This window comes from Streptopelia decaocto (assembly GCF_964273445.1).
Source record: "Streptopelia decaocto genome assembly, chromosome: 4".
NCBI classification, from domain to species: domain Eukaryota; kingdom Metazoa; phylum Chordata; class Aves; order Columbiformes; family Columbidae; genus Streptopelia; species Streptopelia decaocto.
The window spans coordinates 60,089,767-60,106,561 of NC_138658.1; the positions used below are offsets into that span (position 1 = coordinate 60,089,767).

The window sequence follows — 16,795 nt, forward strand, 5'->3', positions numbered from 1 at the left end:
TGTTTGGGGTAAAGATTTTTTTTTTTAAAACAGATGAGACTTGGTTGTCCAGAAACCTATGCAATGTAAAAATCAGGTTGCTCCCTTACTTTGTTTTCATGTTGTTGTGAATTGATTTATGTTTTGATTGCTTCGTTTTATAATGAAATACTCTTCCTACACAGGAACAAGAATAGAAATACTGCTTACATACCTGCTGATACTGACCAGTTCTGAACTACAAAATTTGTGTAGTTCTGTCTTCCATAGTATGGGAACTAGGACTATAGCCACAGCAGTGTATACTCGGCACTTAAAACGGGTGAATATGGTTGCCAACGTGTGTACCTGGGGCATACACCAGTGATGGCGAGATCCTAATTGAAGTTCTAAAAATGCATGTGGAGTTTTATCTATGGATCGAATAGAATTGAATTTCATAAACTGATGCTTTTGCACTTTTTCTTGCTGTGATGACAAAGACTTTTAAGATCTTTATTGTAGCATTGTTTAGAAATTCTCAGATGAAGTATTTTTATTATTGTCAATTAATTTGTCTTAACACCTATAAAGTACACGTTGTACATTCAGGGAAACTTCCATTTTCCATTTAAAATGGACTGCTGTTGTGGACAGTTTTTAAAAAAATAAACAAAAAAGGCATGTGTTTTCTCCCCAGTAATTTCATGCCTTCCAAGTACTTCAAAACAAAATAATTTGTGCATTATATTGTTCTGTGAGCCTGTCAGCTACACTTGGGTAAAACAATTCGAAATTCCAGGAGTTTGCAAATAATGTTTAATTTTTCCTTCTATTTACTTTTCCTAATGTCTGAAAAGCCCTTTTGTATCGCCTTGCAGTTTAACCTGAGCTAGCAATACAACCGTGACAGCTGCTCACTCACTACCCCCAGTCCCCCAAATAAGGGATTGATAAGAATCGAAAGGTAAGGGAGAAACTTGGATTGAGATAAACATAGTTTAATAAAATAACAAATACTAATACACTACTAGTAAATATATATATAATATAGAAATAGAATATAAAATAAAAGATGCTCAATATAATTCCTCATGATCTCCATCCACACTAAACAGCCAGTCCCAGGAAACAGCACCTGGTCCCAACAGAGAGAGAAAAGAGGAAAAAGGCAGAAAGGCCCAGAGACCTCTGCAAAATGGCACGAGGGCAAAAAGGCCAAACTAAACATCCTGAACAGAGCTCCCCTGGTTTCAACAAAAACAGCAAAGAAAAGAGAACACCAGAGAGTGACCGGAAGATCCTGACTGTCCTTAACTATGAAGCATTATGCTAATGGGATGGAATATTCTTATTGATCAGTCTGGATGTCAGTCAAGCTCTGCCCCATCTCTGCCCCACTTCCTCAATGCCTCACACCTGTAGGCAGAGCTCAGAACATCCTTGGCTCTCAGACCAGAGCAACTGAAAATATTAACTCTGTCCCAGAATGTTATTTCTTGTTCTTAAACTAAGCCCAAATAATGACTGTGCTAGCTATGAAAAAGAAAGGTTTCTAACTGCATGAAGAAAATTAACTCATTTTCAGTCAAACCAGCACACACGTGTGTGTTTTATTCCTTCTTCATCATATTTAAATATAGTGGCTTTTAAACCTGGATTCTAAGTGTCTGATTCCAAGGTCAGAACTTACAGAAGTTGATCCAGACCCCTCTGTTAACAAGAACTTTCTTTTTCTCATTTTCTCTCTTTTTCTCTCTCTTTCTTTTTCTCTCGATATTCTCCAACTGTACATCATATTGTTTCACTCTAATAGATTTATCAACAAAACCATGGTGGTTTTATTACAGTTTCACATTCTAATTTTCCTGTCCACTTTTCCCTGATCTGCTGTTTTCATCTGGGGTAAACAACTTTAGTTCATAGATTAGGCAGCCTTTTCTGCTCAACAGAGAAATATTGGAAGTTAGATTTGGATCCAATTCTATATGAATACTGCATTTTTTTTTGTTAAAAGCCTTTTAGTGAAAATGGTCAGAACATTTCATGAACTCTTTCTTGGATAGTGGTTACTGTCATCACTGTGTTGAAATGTAAAAGGTTTAGGAAAAAGTGTCAGAATATATGCAGCTTTGTTGTAGGGAATGGGAAAAAACAACAACAAAACATGGTGTTGGTGATACGTGCCTCTCTAAGTCTTTAGAAAACTAATATTTCAGTTTGTCATTTGGAAGTAACACTACTTGCGAAATTGGTATAAAGCAATTAAAAATGTAAAAGGATTAAGAAGGTCAAGGACTCTCACTGAGAGTCATTTGCATTGTCCTCTTCTTTAGAAGAGAGAAGCACACTTCTGTTTCCAGTGTCTCTTCATGTCTACCAGCTATTTAAAGAATATCCTTCTCAGAGACTGGGAGTTCAGAAACTTGTAACGCACGCTGTGATCTCTGATGCCTCAGAATTTGAGGATTCTGTTGTGGGTTTTTGTAAAACTCTTCTTGGCAAAGTTTTGTTGAAAAGACACACAAAGTAGTTACTGCTTAAGATTAGTGGCTGTAGGAAATGGTGTAAATGTGAAATACTGAAATCTCTCCATTCCTTTTCAGGCTAAACCCTTTGCCAGGCTGAAGTGGGGGCTTCTGCGAGCTATTTCATTTTGATTCTTTCCATTAACTGTAGCCTCCCTGGAAGCATAAGACAGCAGGCTTGTGTTTCAGATAGGGGATGCAGAAACTATGTCATTGAACTGCAACTTGGAGAATGCTTTGATGTATTGTGTCTGTAATGTATTTATCTCTGCTCAGTGTGTAATATAAAGAATAGCTTGAAGATGTGCATTTGTGTTTATTATGATTTTTTAAAGGCATTCACCAAAATGTTTTATGGTCAATGTTGTCATTGAAATTAGATCAGACAGTGATTTTCTTCTGTTAAGCTTCTCCTTAATGGGATCTTTGTCTTCTTTTAACTATATTAAGCATTACATGTTGCATCACCATCTAATGCAATAGAGTTGTTCTGTGTTTACGTAGCACAGGGAAGTAGTCCAAGGGAAATAAAAACACTATTTGGGTTCTTTGGTCATGGATAAAGACTTCAGATCGGTTTTATTAATAGAAAACACTTCTCACGCAGGGTGGAAAAGAAGGAATTTATAAGGGAATGCACGTAGCTTCCTATAGAGACTTTCTTGGAGAGATGCAAATCACAAAATGTTAACTGGACCACAGCCAGCTTCTCACTGTCTCAGGTCAGTGGGCTGGGGAGCAGGGGGAGCTCTCTGCACAGAGGGGCCTCTTGATTCCTTCACAGAATTACAGAATGTTAGGGATTGGAAGGGACCTAAAGAGATCACCTAGTCCAATCCCCCTGACAGAGCAGGAACACCTAGATGAGGTTACACAGGAATGTGTCCAGGTGGGTTTTGAATGTCTCCAGAGTAGGAGACTCCACAGCCTCCCTGGGAAGCTTGTTCCAGTGTTCTGTCACCCTCACTGTGAAGACATTTCTTCTCATGATTAAGTGGAACCTCTTGTGTTCCAGTTTGCACCTATTACCCCTTGTCTTCCCATTGGTTGTCACCAAGAACAGCCTGGATCCATCCTTGTGATACTCACCCTTTACATACTTATAAACATTAATGAGGTCACCCCTCAGTCTCCTCTTCTCCAAGCTAAAGACACCCAGCTCCTTCAGCCTTTCCTCATAAGAAGGAAAGCCATCTTTGTGGCTCTGCACTGGACTCTCTCCAGCAGTTCCCTGTCCTTCTTGAACTGAGGGGCCTAGAACTGGACACAATATTCCAGATGTGGTCTCACCAGGGCAGAGTAGAGGGGAAGGAGAACCTCTCTCGACCTACTAACCACCCCCCTTGTAATACACCCCAGGATGCCATTGGCCTTCCTGGCCACAAGGGCACAGTGCTGGCTCATGGTCATCCTGCTGTCCATCAGGACCCCCAGGTCACTTTCCCCTACACTGTTCTCTAACAGGTCGCTCCCCAACTTATACTGGAACCCTTGCCCAGGTGCAAGACTTTACACTTGCCCTTGTAATATTTCATTAAATTCTTCTCTCCAGGTGTGCACTGCCCTGGGGTTTCTGTGACCTTCAGCAGGCTACAGGTCCTGCAGGGACATGCCAAGTGAGTGCGGTGGGGGTTCCCCTCCAACTCACCACTGGATTTCATTCCTGAAGGTAAATCACGGGCGAGTCAGCCCTCTGCCCTGACCTTGAGCAGCGCGATGCCGTTCCCGGCACTGGGCTGCTTCCTCACCGATCAGGGCTTGATGTTGGGTGGGGTTTCCCTCCCACCAGCAAAATGGCAACGGAAGGTTGCCGGGCCGTGCCCTCGCTGCCTCCCGCCCGCTTGCGGGAGGACGGGGCTGGAGCCCCCGCGGGCGCTGCGGGGCGGGCGCTGCCTGCGCGGGGCGGGGGGCGGTGCGGCCCCGCCCGCCGGCTTGCGCGGCTGCGGAGTCGCCCGCGGAGCTGCGCGCGGGCTGCGCCTGCCGGCGGGTCCGGCCGCCGCGGGGGCGGCGGTGGCTGCGCCGTGTCCTGGCAGCGGCCGCGGGGATTCGTTCCGCCGACAGCGGAGGGGGAAACCGGGGGCAGTTCGCTTGGCCGCGAGGAGTTGTGAGGCTGTCAACTGCCCCAGAAGTTTGCTGGCAGGAACTGTTCCCTTCCTTGGCAAAGTCTTCAGGCTCTTCCCCGAGGGATTCCGTGTTGCTTAAGATGAGCGGCTGTAGGAAGCGGTGTAAGCGTGAAATACTGAAATTTGCCCAGTACCTGCTCAGGCTAATCACAGGTTCTCTTCACACAGGTAATGGCTTGTTTTCTTTGTAGTTGAAATGTGTGGCATGATAACACGAAAATTACCCAGGCTTAATGTAATGAGGGCATTGTTTTATATTATAATCCCTTTCATCTTGTAGAGAATAATAAAAAAGGAAATCTGTGACCTCCTTTGTGGCTGAGCATAAGAAAACCAGAATATATAGTCTTTTGTTACGGTGTTCAGACAGTATAACGTTCTCTAAGCATTTGCACACCTGAATCCAAATCGGACTGTGAATGTACGTGCTTTCACCTGTCCACCAGTGTACATTTAAAGTAATGTAGAATATCCACAGTATGGTCATAAAGGATGAACTGAATTATTTTGACAAGTAGACTACATTCTTTTTTTTTTTCTCAGAGGGTTGTTTTGTGTATCTTAAGAAGTAAAATAACTGCAGAATGTCAGTATGATATTATAGTATCTTGTTGCAAACTTTAAATAACACTTGTACTTTTTGCCCTTAAAGAATTTGGAACTGTCAACTTTATTTAGGCAATTTTTTTCTGTAACTGTAGACAAATCGTACAGTACCAAATAAGGTTTCTAAGCTAGACTGAATGAACAGTATAGTTTTTTTCTTTAGCACTTTGGAAAATATACTTTTCTCACAGTTCAGCGTTTTCCATGGCTGTTCCCAACAGCTGACAAATATGATAGCCTATGTGATGTCATTATGTATTTATAAAATATAATTGTGCTTCTTTCTAGACTTCAAATATTATTTTTCTTGGAAAAATCACCAAGCAGAGGTGCAAGCCCAGCATCAGCAGATAATAACCAATTATACTAACGCGATTATTGGTAACTAAAAGTCATTCATCTTACTACAAGTGCTCTGAAAGTTTCTGCTGATTCCCGCCCCCCCACCCCCCCTTTCAGTTTAGGCACCGATGTAAATATTTGAGAGCAAAGTTGACTCTTCAGTAATAATTTTAAGTATCGATGCATACATTTTATCAGATTTGGGGTTATAAAGCTGTAAATACAATGACATAAATATTGGCAATGAATACTTCACAGGATGCTTGTAACTTGTGGAAATCTGAAACAGTAACTTTGTGTGTCTGGTAACACAGAATTTCCCTGACTTTATTTTCTGTACTATTCCTAGTCTATCCTGGTTTCTCTTTTGGGAATTGTATCAATTCAGATTTCTGTGAAAATGTTGGCTTCTTATTCCTGTGGTTTGCTATGGAAATTAAGTAATATATGATGCAAGAGGAAACCTATGCTAGAAATGAACACCAATACTCCTTTTTCACAACGTCATCCAAGCTTTTCCTTTCTTATCAAATGATGCACACTATGTTATTATTTAGACTGATGTTAGTACTGCAGCTTTCTAGGCTCACAATTCAAAACCATTTTCAGGAATTATTGTGGATACTGAATCTTATGTTACTACTAAAAGAAATTATTTCATTTATAATTAAGAAGCACATATTCAATGCTAAATTACTGGAAAGCCATGTAGAGTTCTATGAAATGTGTTTTCTTAAAGGAAACAATCAAACAAAACCCCCCACTCTTGGTAACTCTTAAGAATGGATACACTTCCTTGGAAATTTTCAGTTTGTTTTTACTACAGGCAACGGTATCTTACAACTATTATTAAGTTGATAGACCTCATTGTGTTCAAATAATGTAGCAAAAAAGATCAATATAATATGATCATAATTTAACTGCTAGGAGAGGTAGAGCTCCAGTGTTCAGTTCTTACATAGCCCAGTCTAGTCATTAACCTCAGCAGTTGAAATGCAAGCTACTATTCCCCCTGCAATATCTAATGCATAATTCATTATGTTTATAATTAGTTGATAATTAATGAATATGAATGAGGAAGGCTTGTTGAAAGTGTTAGAAAGTTATACTTCAATTTGTATATTAAATATATTACAGTTTCTATCTTGAGCATTCAGAAAATACAGCATAGCTATCAGAAATAAAAAAAGTGTGCTTATTTAGCTTTTTACAAGCAGGCAATCTGCCTACTCAAGTGACCAATTATTTTTAAAATGTAGATGTTTACTAAGGTGCACAGTGGTGAACACAATTTAACTTCCTTGTTGATACAATTTGGCCCCTGGCTTCTCTTTCAAATGTTCTTTAGTCTTTAAATATTAAGTTGGAACCTCACGTTGTTGTAAGCACAAGCGTTGAATCTAATCCATTCCTCCTTTCTGTATGGGTAGGCATGTTGAATACATACTTAAACTGCATCAATATAGATTGGTACAAGCTCTGCTGCAGTTGGTGTGGTTACACAGATGAGAAATTGAGCAAGGAGGGAGACTGGGTTCACTGGCTGTGGGCCCAGCTAAGAAGTCGCTGTTGACTGCTGGCTTTACTGCTCACATTTTGTAACCATTTACAGCAGTATAGATGTGTTCTGTGGTGAATCTCAATATTTAAAATAAAAACTATCAGATAGTTGTCTGTGATAATACATAAACATGTTAACGAAACAACCCACTTGCTTGAAGGTTATTGCTGCATAAATCTTTACAATGGGTTTTAAGTGGTATTCTCTACCTGAATACATCCAGATCTCTTCGAGTTCTTTTTTACAACATGTTACTATGACTGACAGCAAAATGTAGTGAAATGTAGTGAAAAGAAATGGTCTTTTAAACAAAGTTTTTTATTTTCCATAATTTCTGCTGTATATTAAGTTGATGTGTTTCCACATCTGAAACTAATTCCCCCAAATAATTGAAGACAACATTTCTCAAGTGTCATAGCAATTCCTACTCTATTGTCTGCTGCCTCTTGAGGCATGTTGGAAGTGCCCATTCTTTGAAATATTGTCATAAAGAACTTGACTCTGCAATTGAGGAGAAGGTTTCAGTTTTCAGATCCAACATTAATTTGTATATTATAAATAATGAGATAAATCATTGAGAGATCAAGAAATAGATTGTAAATTATTTTGAGAAAACATAATTTCAGGGTAATGGCTAGGAAGCTTTTTCTTACCTGTTGCAACTGTCACAGTATGGGGATTGAAGAGATGATAGAAACCAAACTGTCATTGACTTCAGTGGTAAGTTTTTACATGTATGTCCTTTTTAGGTGTGTTGATATTGCCTTTTTTAAAGGAGGCTAGATTTTCCTGGACAGATTCAAATTCACAGTTAGCATATGCCTTTACAAAGAAAGGAAGAGGAGAACAACTCTGGCTGTGGAATTGTACTCTCTCTCTCCAACAATCTGAATTCATCTTACTCTTCTAGGCTTATGTGCAATAAGGCTATCGATTGATTTTTATTTTTTTTTTTAATCTATAGGTTAGTGCCATTGGTGTAAAATAACATTGATCACAGGCTTGACATATTTCTTAGGAAGAATAAATCTATTATATGTGAATGTGGGATGTGCTTTTTGATGGCACTTTCTTTGGGACACCAGATTACCAGAAAGTAATCTTTAGTCTTTAATTTTGCCCGTTTGTGCAAAGAAGTGTTTTCTAGCCTACTGTCAAGAGGAAGATATCATCTGAGCATAGACCTCTTTTCCTTGATGATCTGGGAGGCACTAGCACAACCATCCAGGGGCTCACCGCAGTACTCCTGGGACTGCTATAGATCACCTGCCTACGAGTCTGAGTCTGTTTGAGACAGCAGTTTCTTATGAATGCTTTCTGAGGCTGCTTACTTTATCGACACATGCATTTATTAGATGTCCCCCTCCCAAACTTTGGAAATATGGGCTATATAATCACGCACTGGTTAGGCTCTCAACTAGGGAAGGAGATGTGTGTTGCTGACTGCTTAGCCTGAAGTGGATTGAGATATCTCCTCCCTGTTTAAGAATGTCCACACTTTCAAAATCCAGTAGTATGGATAAGAGGCCTCTCCTTTTCTTAATCCAAGACATGTAAACTTCACAGGACCAGACAGGGAGCCTAACTCTTTTCTGATGATTAGGGAATCCTTCTGGGGGTAAGTAAACCTGAGGTTTAAACTTCACTCTGTGAAATCGCTCAAAGAGATCTGCAACTGTCCTAAGCAAGTGTCATTGTCACACCACTTCTTGATGTTCATTTTCAGCAGAGACAATGTAAGAATAGGTCCCAACAACATGGAGATTCCAAATGGTTTGTGTTGGCTGTCATGGACAAATTGAAACACACTGAAGGAGGTGACTCATATAATGACCTGGTTCAGGAAGAGAGGGAAATACTGAGACTGAATGCCCCACTAGACAAGTTTGCTGCCTCCTTCCCTTTCCTACCCCTTTCTACAACTGTGTTGTGGATGCATCGATTGAATTATTCTTAAAAATCAGAGTGATATACTGGGATGTTTAGTCTGGGAGTGATGCTTCCTACAGAAGTTACCAGGAGATGGGATCTGGCTTCTAGGCTGTGAATGTAAAACAGCCTTACAAGGAATATATCAGGGTTGTCCCATCATCAACTTTTTCAATTAAGCTGTGGAAAGTTAAAAAATGAATTCTTAGAAACCTGGAGGTTAATTCAAATATTTTACAAGAATGTCATAGTCTAGTTAGTGATATTAGGTAAATATACCAGAATTAATTTTATTTACAGTTAAGAGCTAATGTGAAAGAGAATATTGAGACTAATTAGCTCTTCCTTCTTACAATTAATTATACTGTATTTTTCCTCTTTTCCTCTTCAGATTTAAAGCACAGAACTTAAAAACACTTCATATTTAATCTGTGCATAATCATCTTAAATACGGCAAATTAAATTATTTCAACAATTGATTAAATCATTTTCCTAGTCTGAGGAAGAATTAGTAGAGATGAAAAAGCATTGTACTTCTAATGCAAAAGAAGAAGTTTCTCCTGTAATAAAACTGATCCTGAAATGAATTTTGTACACGGTCCTCTATGTAGTTACTCTTCCTGAATAGCTGAAAATCTGGATGGTTTAAATAGGTGTAGGAAACAACTGTAACCGTCTCTCAGATGGCCTCTTCAGACCTTGAAGTTGAATAACGATAAGGGAAATATTCCTGAAATATTAACATTAATTTTACTACTTCTTTTTTCTAGTAGTGTGTTTTCCTCTATGTTGTTTTGGCTGGTTAATTTTTGTGTGTGATAATTCACAAAAACTATTCAGTGAAGCCAAAGATCTGGAATTACTGTTAAACGGTTACTTAATGTGAATATTCATGAGACATTTTCCTTCTAGTTTCCTAAGTGGAAGACAAAATATTCTTAAGAATTTGTAAAAGAAAGCTGTAAAAGTGCTTAAAAAAAAAAAAAAAAAGTTGGCAATATTAATGTAACAACATTTTAAACTGCAGAGCGGGTAGTCTCCATACATGCTGCCAATTCTAATATGTGCTGCTTCATTAAGTAAGTTCAGAGGAACTTAAGAGAGTTTGGTGGACAAGCAGAGGAGGATAAAAAATCAGAGGGCTGCAGTGGTTCCAGTCCCCAGGCATCTGCCCATCTCTGACACAAGTTGCTGCTGAGGATCTCCGAGCTGCTCATTGTCAGACTCTGCCTGGCTCCGGGTCCCAGCTGGGCAAGCATAGGTATGTGGCTGCTGCCTCTGAGCTGCAACCCCCTGCTGCGCTGAGGGTTGGCTGGGCAGTTCACACACTGACGAATGGGTCCCTTTTGGGACAACAGTGTCGGCCAGTTAGGTTGGACAAGCAGTTTAAAAGCTCCAGCTCTCTAGTTCTAGTCTTTTGACTTTCTAAGCTTGAATGTGAGAGATGCTTCACATCCTCAGCAGATCCACATAGCCCTTTAGCATCTCTCCTAAAATCTATCTAAGCCTTTAGAAATTGTGGTTCTAAAGAAAGGCTCTTTTTTTTTTTTTTCCTGATGCTTCCTGACACAGTTTTTAGTGAAAGTGATATGATGAACGGAAAAGAATTATCAAATGAAACTTCCTTGTGTTTTTCCCCTTAGACAGAATTTATAGCAAGAGAACATTTCTCATCATCAACTTCTTCAGGTAAACTGTGCAAGACTATAAGTAAATTAAAATAAACTTTGAAAACAGAAATGAGAATATGTGAAGTATGTGGTTAATGGACTTTCTGATGGGATAAAGGCTTAATAGAAAAAGAAACAAAATTAAAAATAAAAGCAAGTGATTAAATTCTGGTTCAGTTTTGATTTCATGTTTAATTGTATTGATGTAACCTTCTGAAAGACCTATTATGATTTTTCCTTCACTTAGATTTATTAGCTTAATACATTGCAAAATAAATGAATGAGAAACCACTCATTAAGGCTACCTCTGAGTCACAGGAATGTTTTTTGTATTTTCTGAAAGTTAAGATTAAAGGAAATTATGTAAGAACTGCAGCTATTCATGAGAAAGCATGAAAAGGAATAAATAATTTGCAGCTGCCTTTACAAAAGAAACAGAAGTGCAAGAACTACATTGCTGCACTGTATCCGACTGAACAAAGTAAAGAAGTGGAAATAAGTCATCACCTTTACGTAAGAACAGTGGTCTTTAAAGCAAGTTGTGTGATTAAATCTCTCCCAGCAAAGCTGTGGAACATGTGTTGAAGCATTTTGATTGAAATAAGGCCTACAAACGGTGATAGACGTCTGTGATCTGTTAACCCACAGAGAGGCTATACAATTAGGCAATAAAAAATGGAAGCTTTGTATTTTTTCAGTAGTCTCTGCCTTTTTAGTAAATCTTTGCCTTCCGGGTTACCAGCAGTGAATTCTTATGCACCAGAAGCACCAGAAACTGTTGGTTAGATGATGGCCACTGAGACCCATGAAAGTGAACTTGACGTTTCCTAGAACAGTTCCATGAACCAACTCTAAGAGACTCCTGAAGTCAGCTAAGAAAAGCAAGTCTTCTGTCAGCACTCTTAAATCTGCATCTCCCAAGCAAAGGACATGGCAAATCAACAGATATTGAGAAACTAGTATGAAATGTTAGAAAATGAACTTTTGACAAAGATCAGTTGGTTGTCAAATATCTTTGAAGAGTGTTTGGTTTTGTGTTTGGTAGGGTTTTTTTGTATTTGTTTGGGTTTTTTTTTAAACTTTAAAATCACAGGTACAATGCCATACTTATCACTGTAAGTAAGGTAATTAAACCCTTAGTACATTGCACTTTTACACTGGGACTTCTGCGTGCTTCCCTTTCTTTTCCAGACCTTGTAATGAAAGCATGTCTGCAGACCCAGTGACTGAGGACCCCATCACTGTGCTGGCTCGGGGCATCCGAGCACCAAGAGCTGCAGCTATGGGTGTCACTGCTTGCTCTGTCAGCCCTTTCCAAACTTCTTCCTGTACTGGCCCATGCTGAGCTACTTCCTTTGTGTCCTCCTTCCTAAGCAGGAGATATGCTGTGTTCATCTCTTCTCCATTCTTGTATAATTTAATGAGGTGATTTTTAGTGCTGTGACTGCAAAGCTGTCTCTCTTCTACAGTGAATTGGATTAAGTGGGAAGATGAGGCCCATCAAGCAGGCCTTGTGATTGTGTTCTTGCCTTCCTCTCACAATGGAGCAGTAGCTGTGCTGGGACATGTTACTATGAGTTTAAGGCACAGTGTGACACATCAGATGTGTTTTGGTAAAGAATGATGTTAGCACTCAGGAGCATGCAACCAACTGAATAACACCAGTTTTGTCCTCTCAAAGTATTTATAAATTCTTGTTCAAAAGCAGCAGTGGACAGACAGCAGTGGACTTTTCTGTGTGGTTGGTTGGGTTGTTTGTTTGTTTTCCTGGCACTTCCAACTGTTTTGAAAAGAGTGAAAGAAAAAAAGCTTTTGCTTTGTCCTGTTTAGGTAGAGGAATATCTCTCATACAAGACTGTATTATATGAACTACCTAAAAATGCTTCTGTATTTCATTTCACTGATCACATAATTAAACAGTTTTCAGATGGTGATGCACTGATCTATGTCCACTATAATGAATTTTCATTTCTCAAATATTTTCTTGTAGCACAGAGGATTTTTTTCAAAGAAATAATGCAGGGTAGACTCCTGAGAGAATTTACAGCACTGTTTACTTTGCATAAATCCATAAAAAAATTGTGCTGCTTAATTACCCTACAGTGTGTAATGAAGAAAGCACAGTCAAGAAATTGTACTCTGATGAGTGCTCAGCACCATCTCCCTGATGACATTTTAAAATTTTCCTCATCAGTTGTAATGTAACCACAGAACTTCTACCATCTTCTTCAGTTCTCTACTTTGATTTAATAGGATGAAATTCTGAAATATAGAGCCAAACTATAATAAAACCACTTTACTCATCATTAAACAGGTGACAGTGATGCTCATCTCTAGCCAGAGGTTAAGTAGCAGTTACAGGTGACTGTTGGACAAAATCTATAAATAAAGAAAAATTATTTGAAAGCTTTATTCAGGATGCTTTGTTATTATGGGGTTAATAGGGAACCTTAACCAGGGAAGATGGATTACCATTTTTGAATTCCCAGGTTAATAATGATCCATTAGCTTCTAGTGAAAATACATGTAAAGTAAAATGGGAATTAGAATAAATTAAAAGAAAACAATAATCCAAAATATCAAAATAATCCTAAATGACATGAGACAAAGAGAGTAGATGAAAAAGGTCTTCCTCTTTATGTAAACAGGATCTAAAATTTAAATATTTATAAAGGAACTTGTAGCTTGAAGATGTCATGAAAAAGCTAAAATGTCAACATTCATGGGAAAATGTGGGTTTCATATGCTTCCAAATGCAATTTTTTTGTTTGTCTTGCTGAAATGTTTCTTCTTCTGATACCAAATCAGTATCGTTCATCAACTTGATAAGTCTTTTTCCTTATTTATTTATTAATAGAAAAGAATTCCAGATTTAAGGTCTGCATTTCTTTCTTTTGCCTGGGAGGTAGTTTGAATCTCTAGGGTCTTGGATATTTTTCCTGTACAGGGGTGCAATGTTCTCTCTCTCTATATATAAATTACACAGGTTCTAATGTGCAAGAGTGAAATCTTTGTTATGTCCTGCTTAAGAAGAGGAGGGCTGCTAATTTTAAAGTAACCCATCAAGATTTCATTTGAAGTTCTCCATTGTACTTTGGTTTTTTTCTATTTCCTGATTAGCATTCATAAATTTTACCATTACACTCTTGGTATTAGTCTACCTCAGAGAGAAATCATTATTGTGGAAGGGTATGGTGGATGCAGGAATGTTACAAGATAGGATTTTGAGTAAGTTTTATGCTTCAGTTGACTTAACACACCTAAATGTAAAATGTCAGATATTGAGAGAAAAATACCTTAAAAAAAATCCCAAACTTATTTATTTAAGTTCTCTTGGCAATTACATTAGTTGAATTTTGCCTGAGTCATCATAATGTTGCTAGGATTTTTGGTTTATCACACCTGACTTCTGAAAACACCTTTTTATGTTATCCTAAAGAAATAGGAACCCTTCTACAGGCTTTTTGTTTAGAAGTAAGCTGTAGTATAGACAGTACTTTGAGACAAAAGACCAAGATGTATTGAACTTAGCAGCAGTTAACTTGAAAGAAATTCTGGGAGATGCTTAGAATGCCATAATTTAGTTCACTTATGTTACATTCTGCTTCAAGCTGGAGCAAATTGCAAATATTTCTCTTTTTCACCCCCTAAAAAAAATCAGTCCTGGTTATATACCTCTCACGCTGCAGCTGCAGACCTACTGTGAATTTTCAGCAATTTTGTAGATCACTCAGATTTTAAGTAATGTAATTAATGAGGAAATGTATGGTAGTGAGCCACAGCTAATCACTCACAAATTATGAATTTTCCCCTCTTCAGAAAAGAGTCTAGATAGACTGCCTTTGCCTCCCCAATTTGCATACCTCTCTTTTCCTTTAAGCAATATCTGCAAAACTCAGTGTTGTGAAAAATGTTTCAACTTCAAAATTTATAATCCTGCATATGGCAGATTGACTGAACATCACAGAAGACTGAAGCGGTAGTGAAAAATCTGTGTGGGTAGAAGGCTATCTTGAAGTAGGGGATCTAAAGGCAATACCCTAATCTTTAAACATATTCTCCTGAATATGTTTAAATATTTCCCTCAAATGTTCCATATTTTTAACACATGGAGCCATCATATAATCTATTTCAAAAAGGTTGTGTTTTTTTTTTTTTTTTCCAGATCCTTCCAAAAGAGTCTTCTTTGAAGTCTTAAGATTTCTTGTGCTATGTTAATGGGAAAAGGACAAAGTTATTATTCATACTATTATTTTGAAAAGATTGTTCTAGTTTTTATTCTCTCATTCCAAATGTGAATCTTAATTATAATGAAAGACATGGTTCATCTTCTCTTACAAATAACAAATTGAAAAGCATCTCATAGCCATCCTTAATGATCTCCCTTTAGAAGTCCTGTGTTCTGTAACATTCTTGTAAGAGTCCAAACTACTGACATAATTTACAAGGAAAATATTAAAACTTCAGCTGTATGTAGGACACAGCACTTGACATTATGTTTAAAAATACTCTTAACTTTTAGAAAGTTACCAAATTATGCACACAACTATTAGGAAATGGCAGCATTAAGGCTATCTCAGCTTTATGTGATACATTGCAGTTCTTAACTGTGTGTATGCTTTTCCTTGAACCGTTGTACAGAGTTACTTGGGCTATCGAGGCAATAAAGAGTAGAGTGTACTTGGAGTAGAAAATTGGATACAAACTGTATTAAATACTACCTTAGAGTACACAGACTGTTTCTTAATGGTTGAGTTTTTGTTCATTTTATAGGGGCTTTCTATTGTAGGTAGATTTTATGTAATTATTCGCAAAGACAGTAAAATGGTAGATAAAATTCAATGTAAGAATGTAGATTAATGTAAAATGGCACATGCTGAGCAAAATGAGCTTTATGTGTAAATGGATAGATGATGATACCAGTCATGAAACCCTGGGGCTGATAAACCTGTGAAACTCCCTACTAAAGGGTGTTTTAAGTGCAAAAACTCTGTGAGTTCAGAAGGATAAGCTGGGCAAGTTCTTGAAAAACAAATCTGTTGGGAGTCACTAACTAGATTAACTGTAGTATACATAAAAAATAGTCTGAGATTAAAATATTAATAGTCTGTGGCTAGGAAAGCATTAGGGGAAAATATTCAATAAGCTTATCCTGCTTCTCCTCTGGGCACACACTAATAGCTGCTGCTGAATATGGGATATTTTCCTTAGTCTGAACCAATAAATCATTCTTATGTTTTATGTCAAAATAAACTTCTCTGCAATTAGGATAATATCACTGCTTTAAAGGACTGTAGAATATCATAGTTTAACAGTTGTAACTCCTGCCTCTTCCTAAAAAGTGTTCTCGAACAAATCATAACTCCTGAGCCCCTTCCTCCAATCATAGTTTTATTTGTGGCTGTTAAGTGAAAGATGCAAGTTAGGAATAAAAATGAGAAGCCTTGACAATCACACTGGCCCAAATATGACGGTATATGCATATGCTTTTAGATGACTGCAGTAACAGCACATACTTCTAATTTAGTGAATGGCAGTCTCTTCAAATCTGGATAACCACATGTTCCTGTTTAACAAACAGTCTGCAATTGGTCATCACTTGCTTATGTGCAATAACACAGTCATATTGGTTGTCACACACTGATATTCTCTTTCCCAGTATGGTATTGTGGCCTGTACTTGCTTTAAGGGGTTTTCATACTCCATGTATTTTGAACATTTATCATTTCTGTGTATAACCCAATTCATTTAAATTCTACTTGCCGACTTTTTGTGTCTCTCAGTTTTAGATATTGACTAAATAGAGTGACACACTTAGTGTGACACCTAACTCTTAATTTGCCTCTTGTCTCTTAGTAATGACAGCCTGTCAGGGAAGACAATGTGATTCACTTTAATTTACTGAAATAATTATTTTGAAGTAATTTAAAAACAAAACAAAACACCAAGCAAAACAACTCTCTGGAACTGACCTCCTGAACTTTCCACTGCAAAGAATGGTCCAAATGAGACCAGTTGGTTCTGTAAATATTACTAATATGCTACCTTTGGATTCTGTTTTTTGAGTCCTAATTTACC

The 16,795-nt window shown here is 37.9% G+C and overlaps 1 protein-coding gene across 4 annotated transcripts in view; it reads left to right on the plus strand.

Moving 5' to 3' along the window:
* Nucleotides 1-16,795, plus strand: part of KCNIP4 (potassium voltage-gated channel interacting protein 4) — a gene marked incomplete at its 5' end in the record, with an annotated part of 417,536 nt that overhangs the window by 104,950 nt on the left and 295,791 nt on the right. Inside the window, one exon of one of the 4 annotated variants that reach the window (XM_082051633.1) lies at nucleotides 4,645-4,777. The exons of the other annotated variants lie outside the window; for them this stretch is intronic. Within the exon in view, the coding sequence (XP_081907759.1) occupies nucleotides 4,690-4,777 (88 nt within the window). Of the gene's footprint in view, nucleotides 1-4,644; nucleotides 4,778-16,795 lie in introns of those variants that run through there. 4 annotated transcript variants of the gene reach the window in all.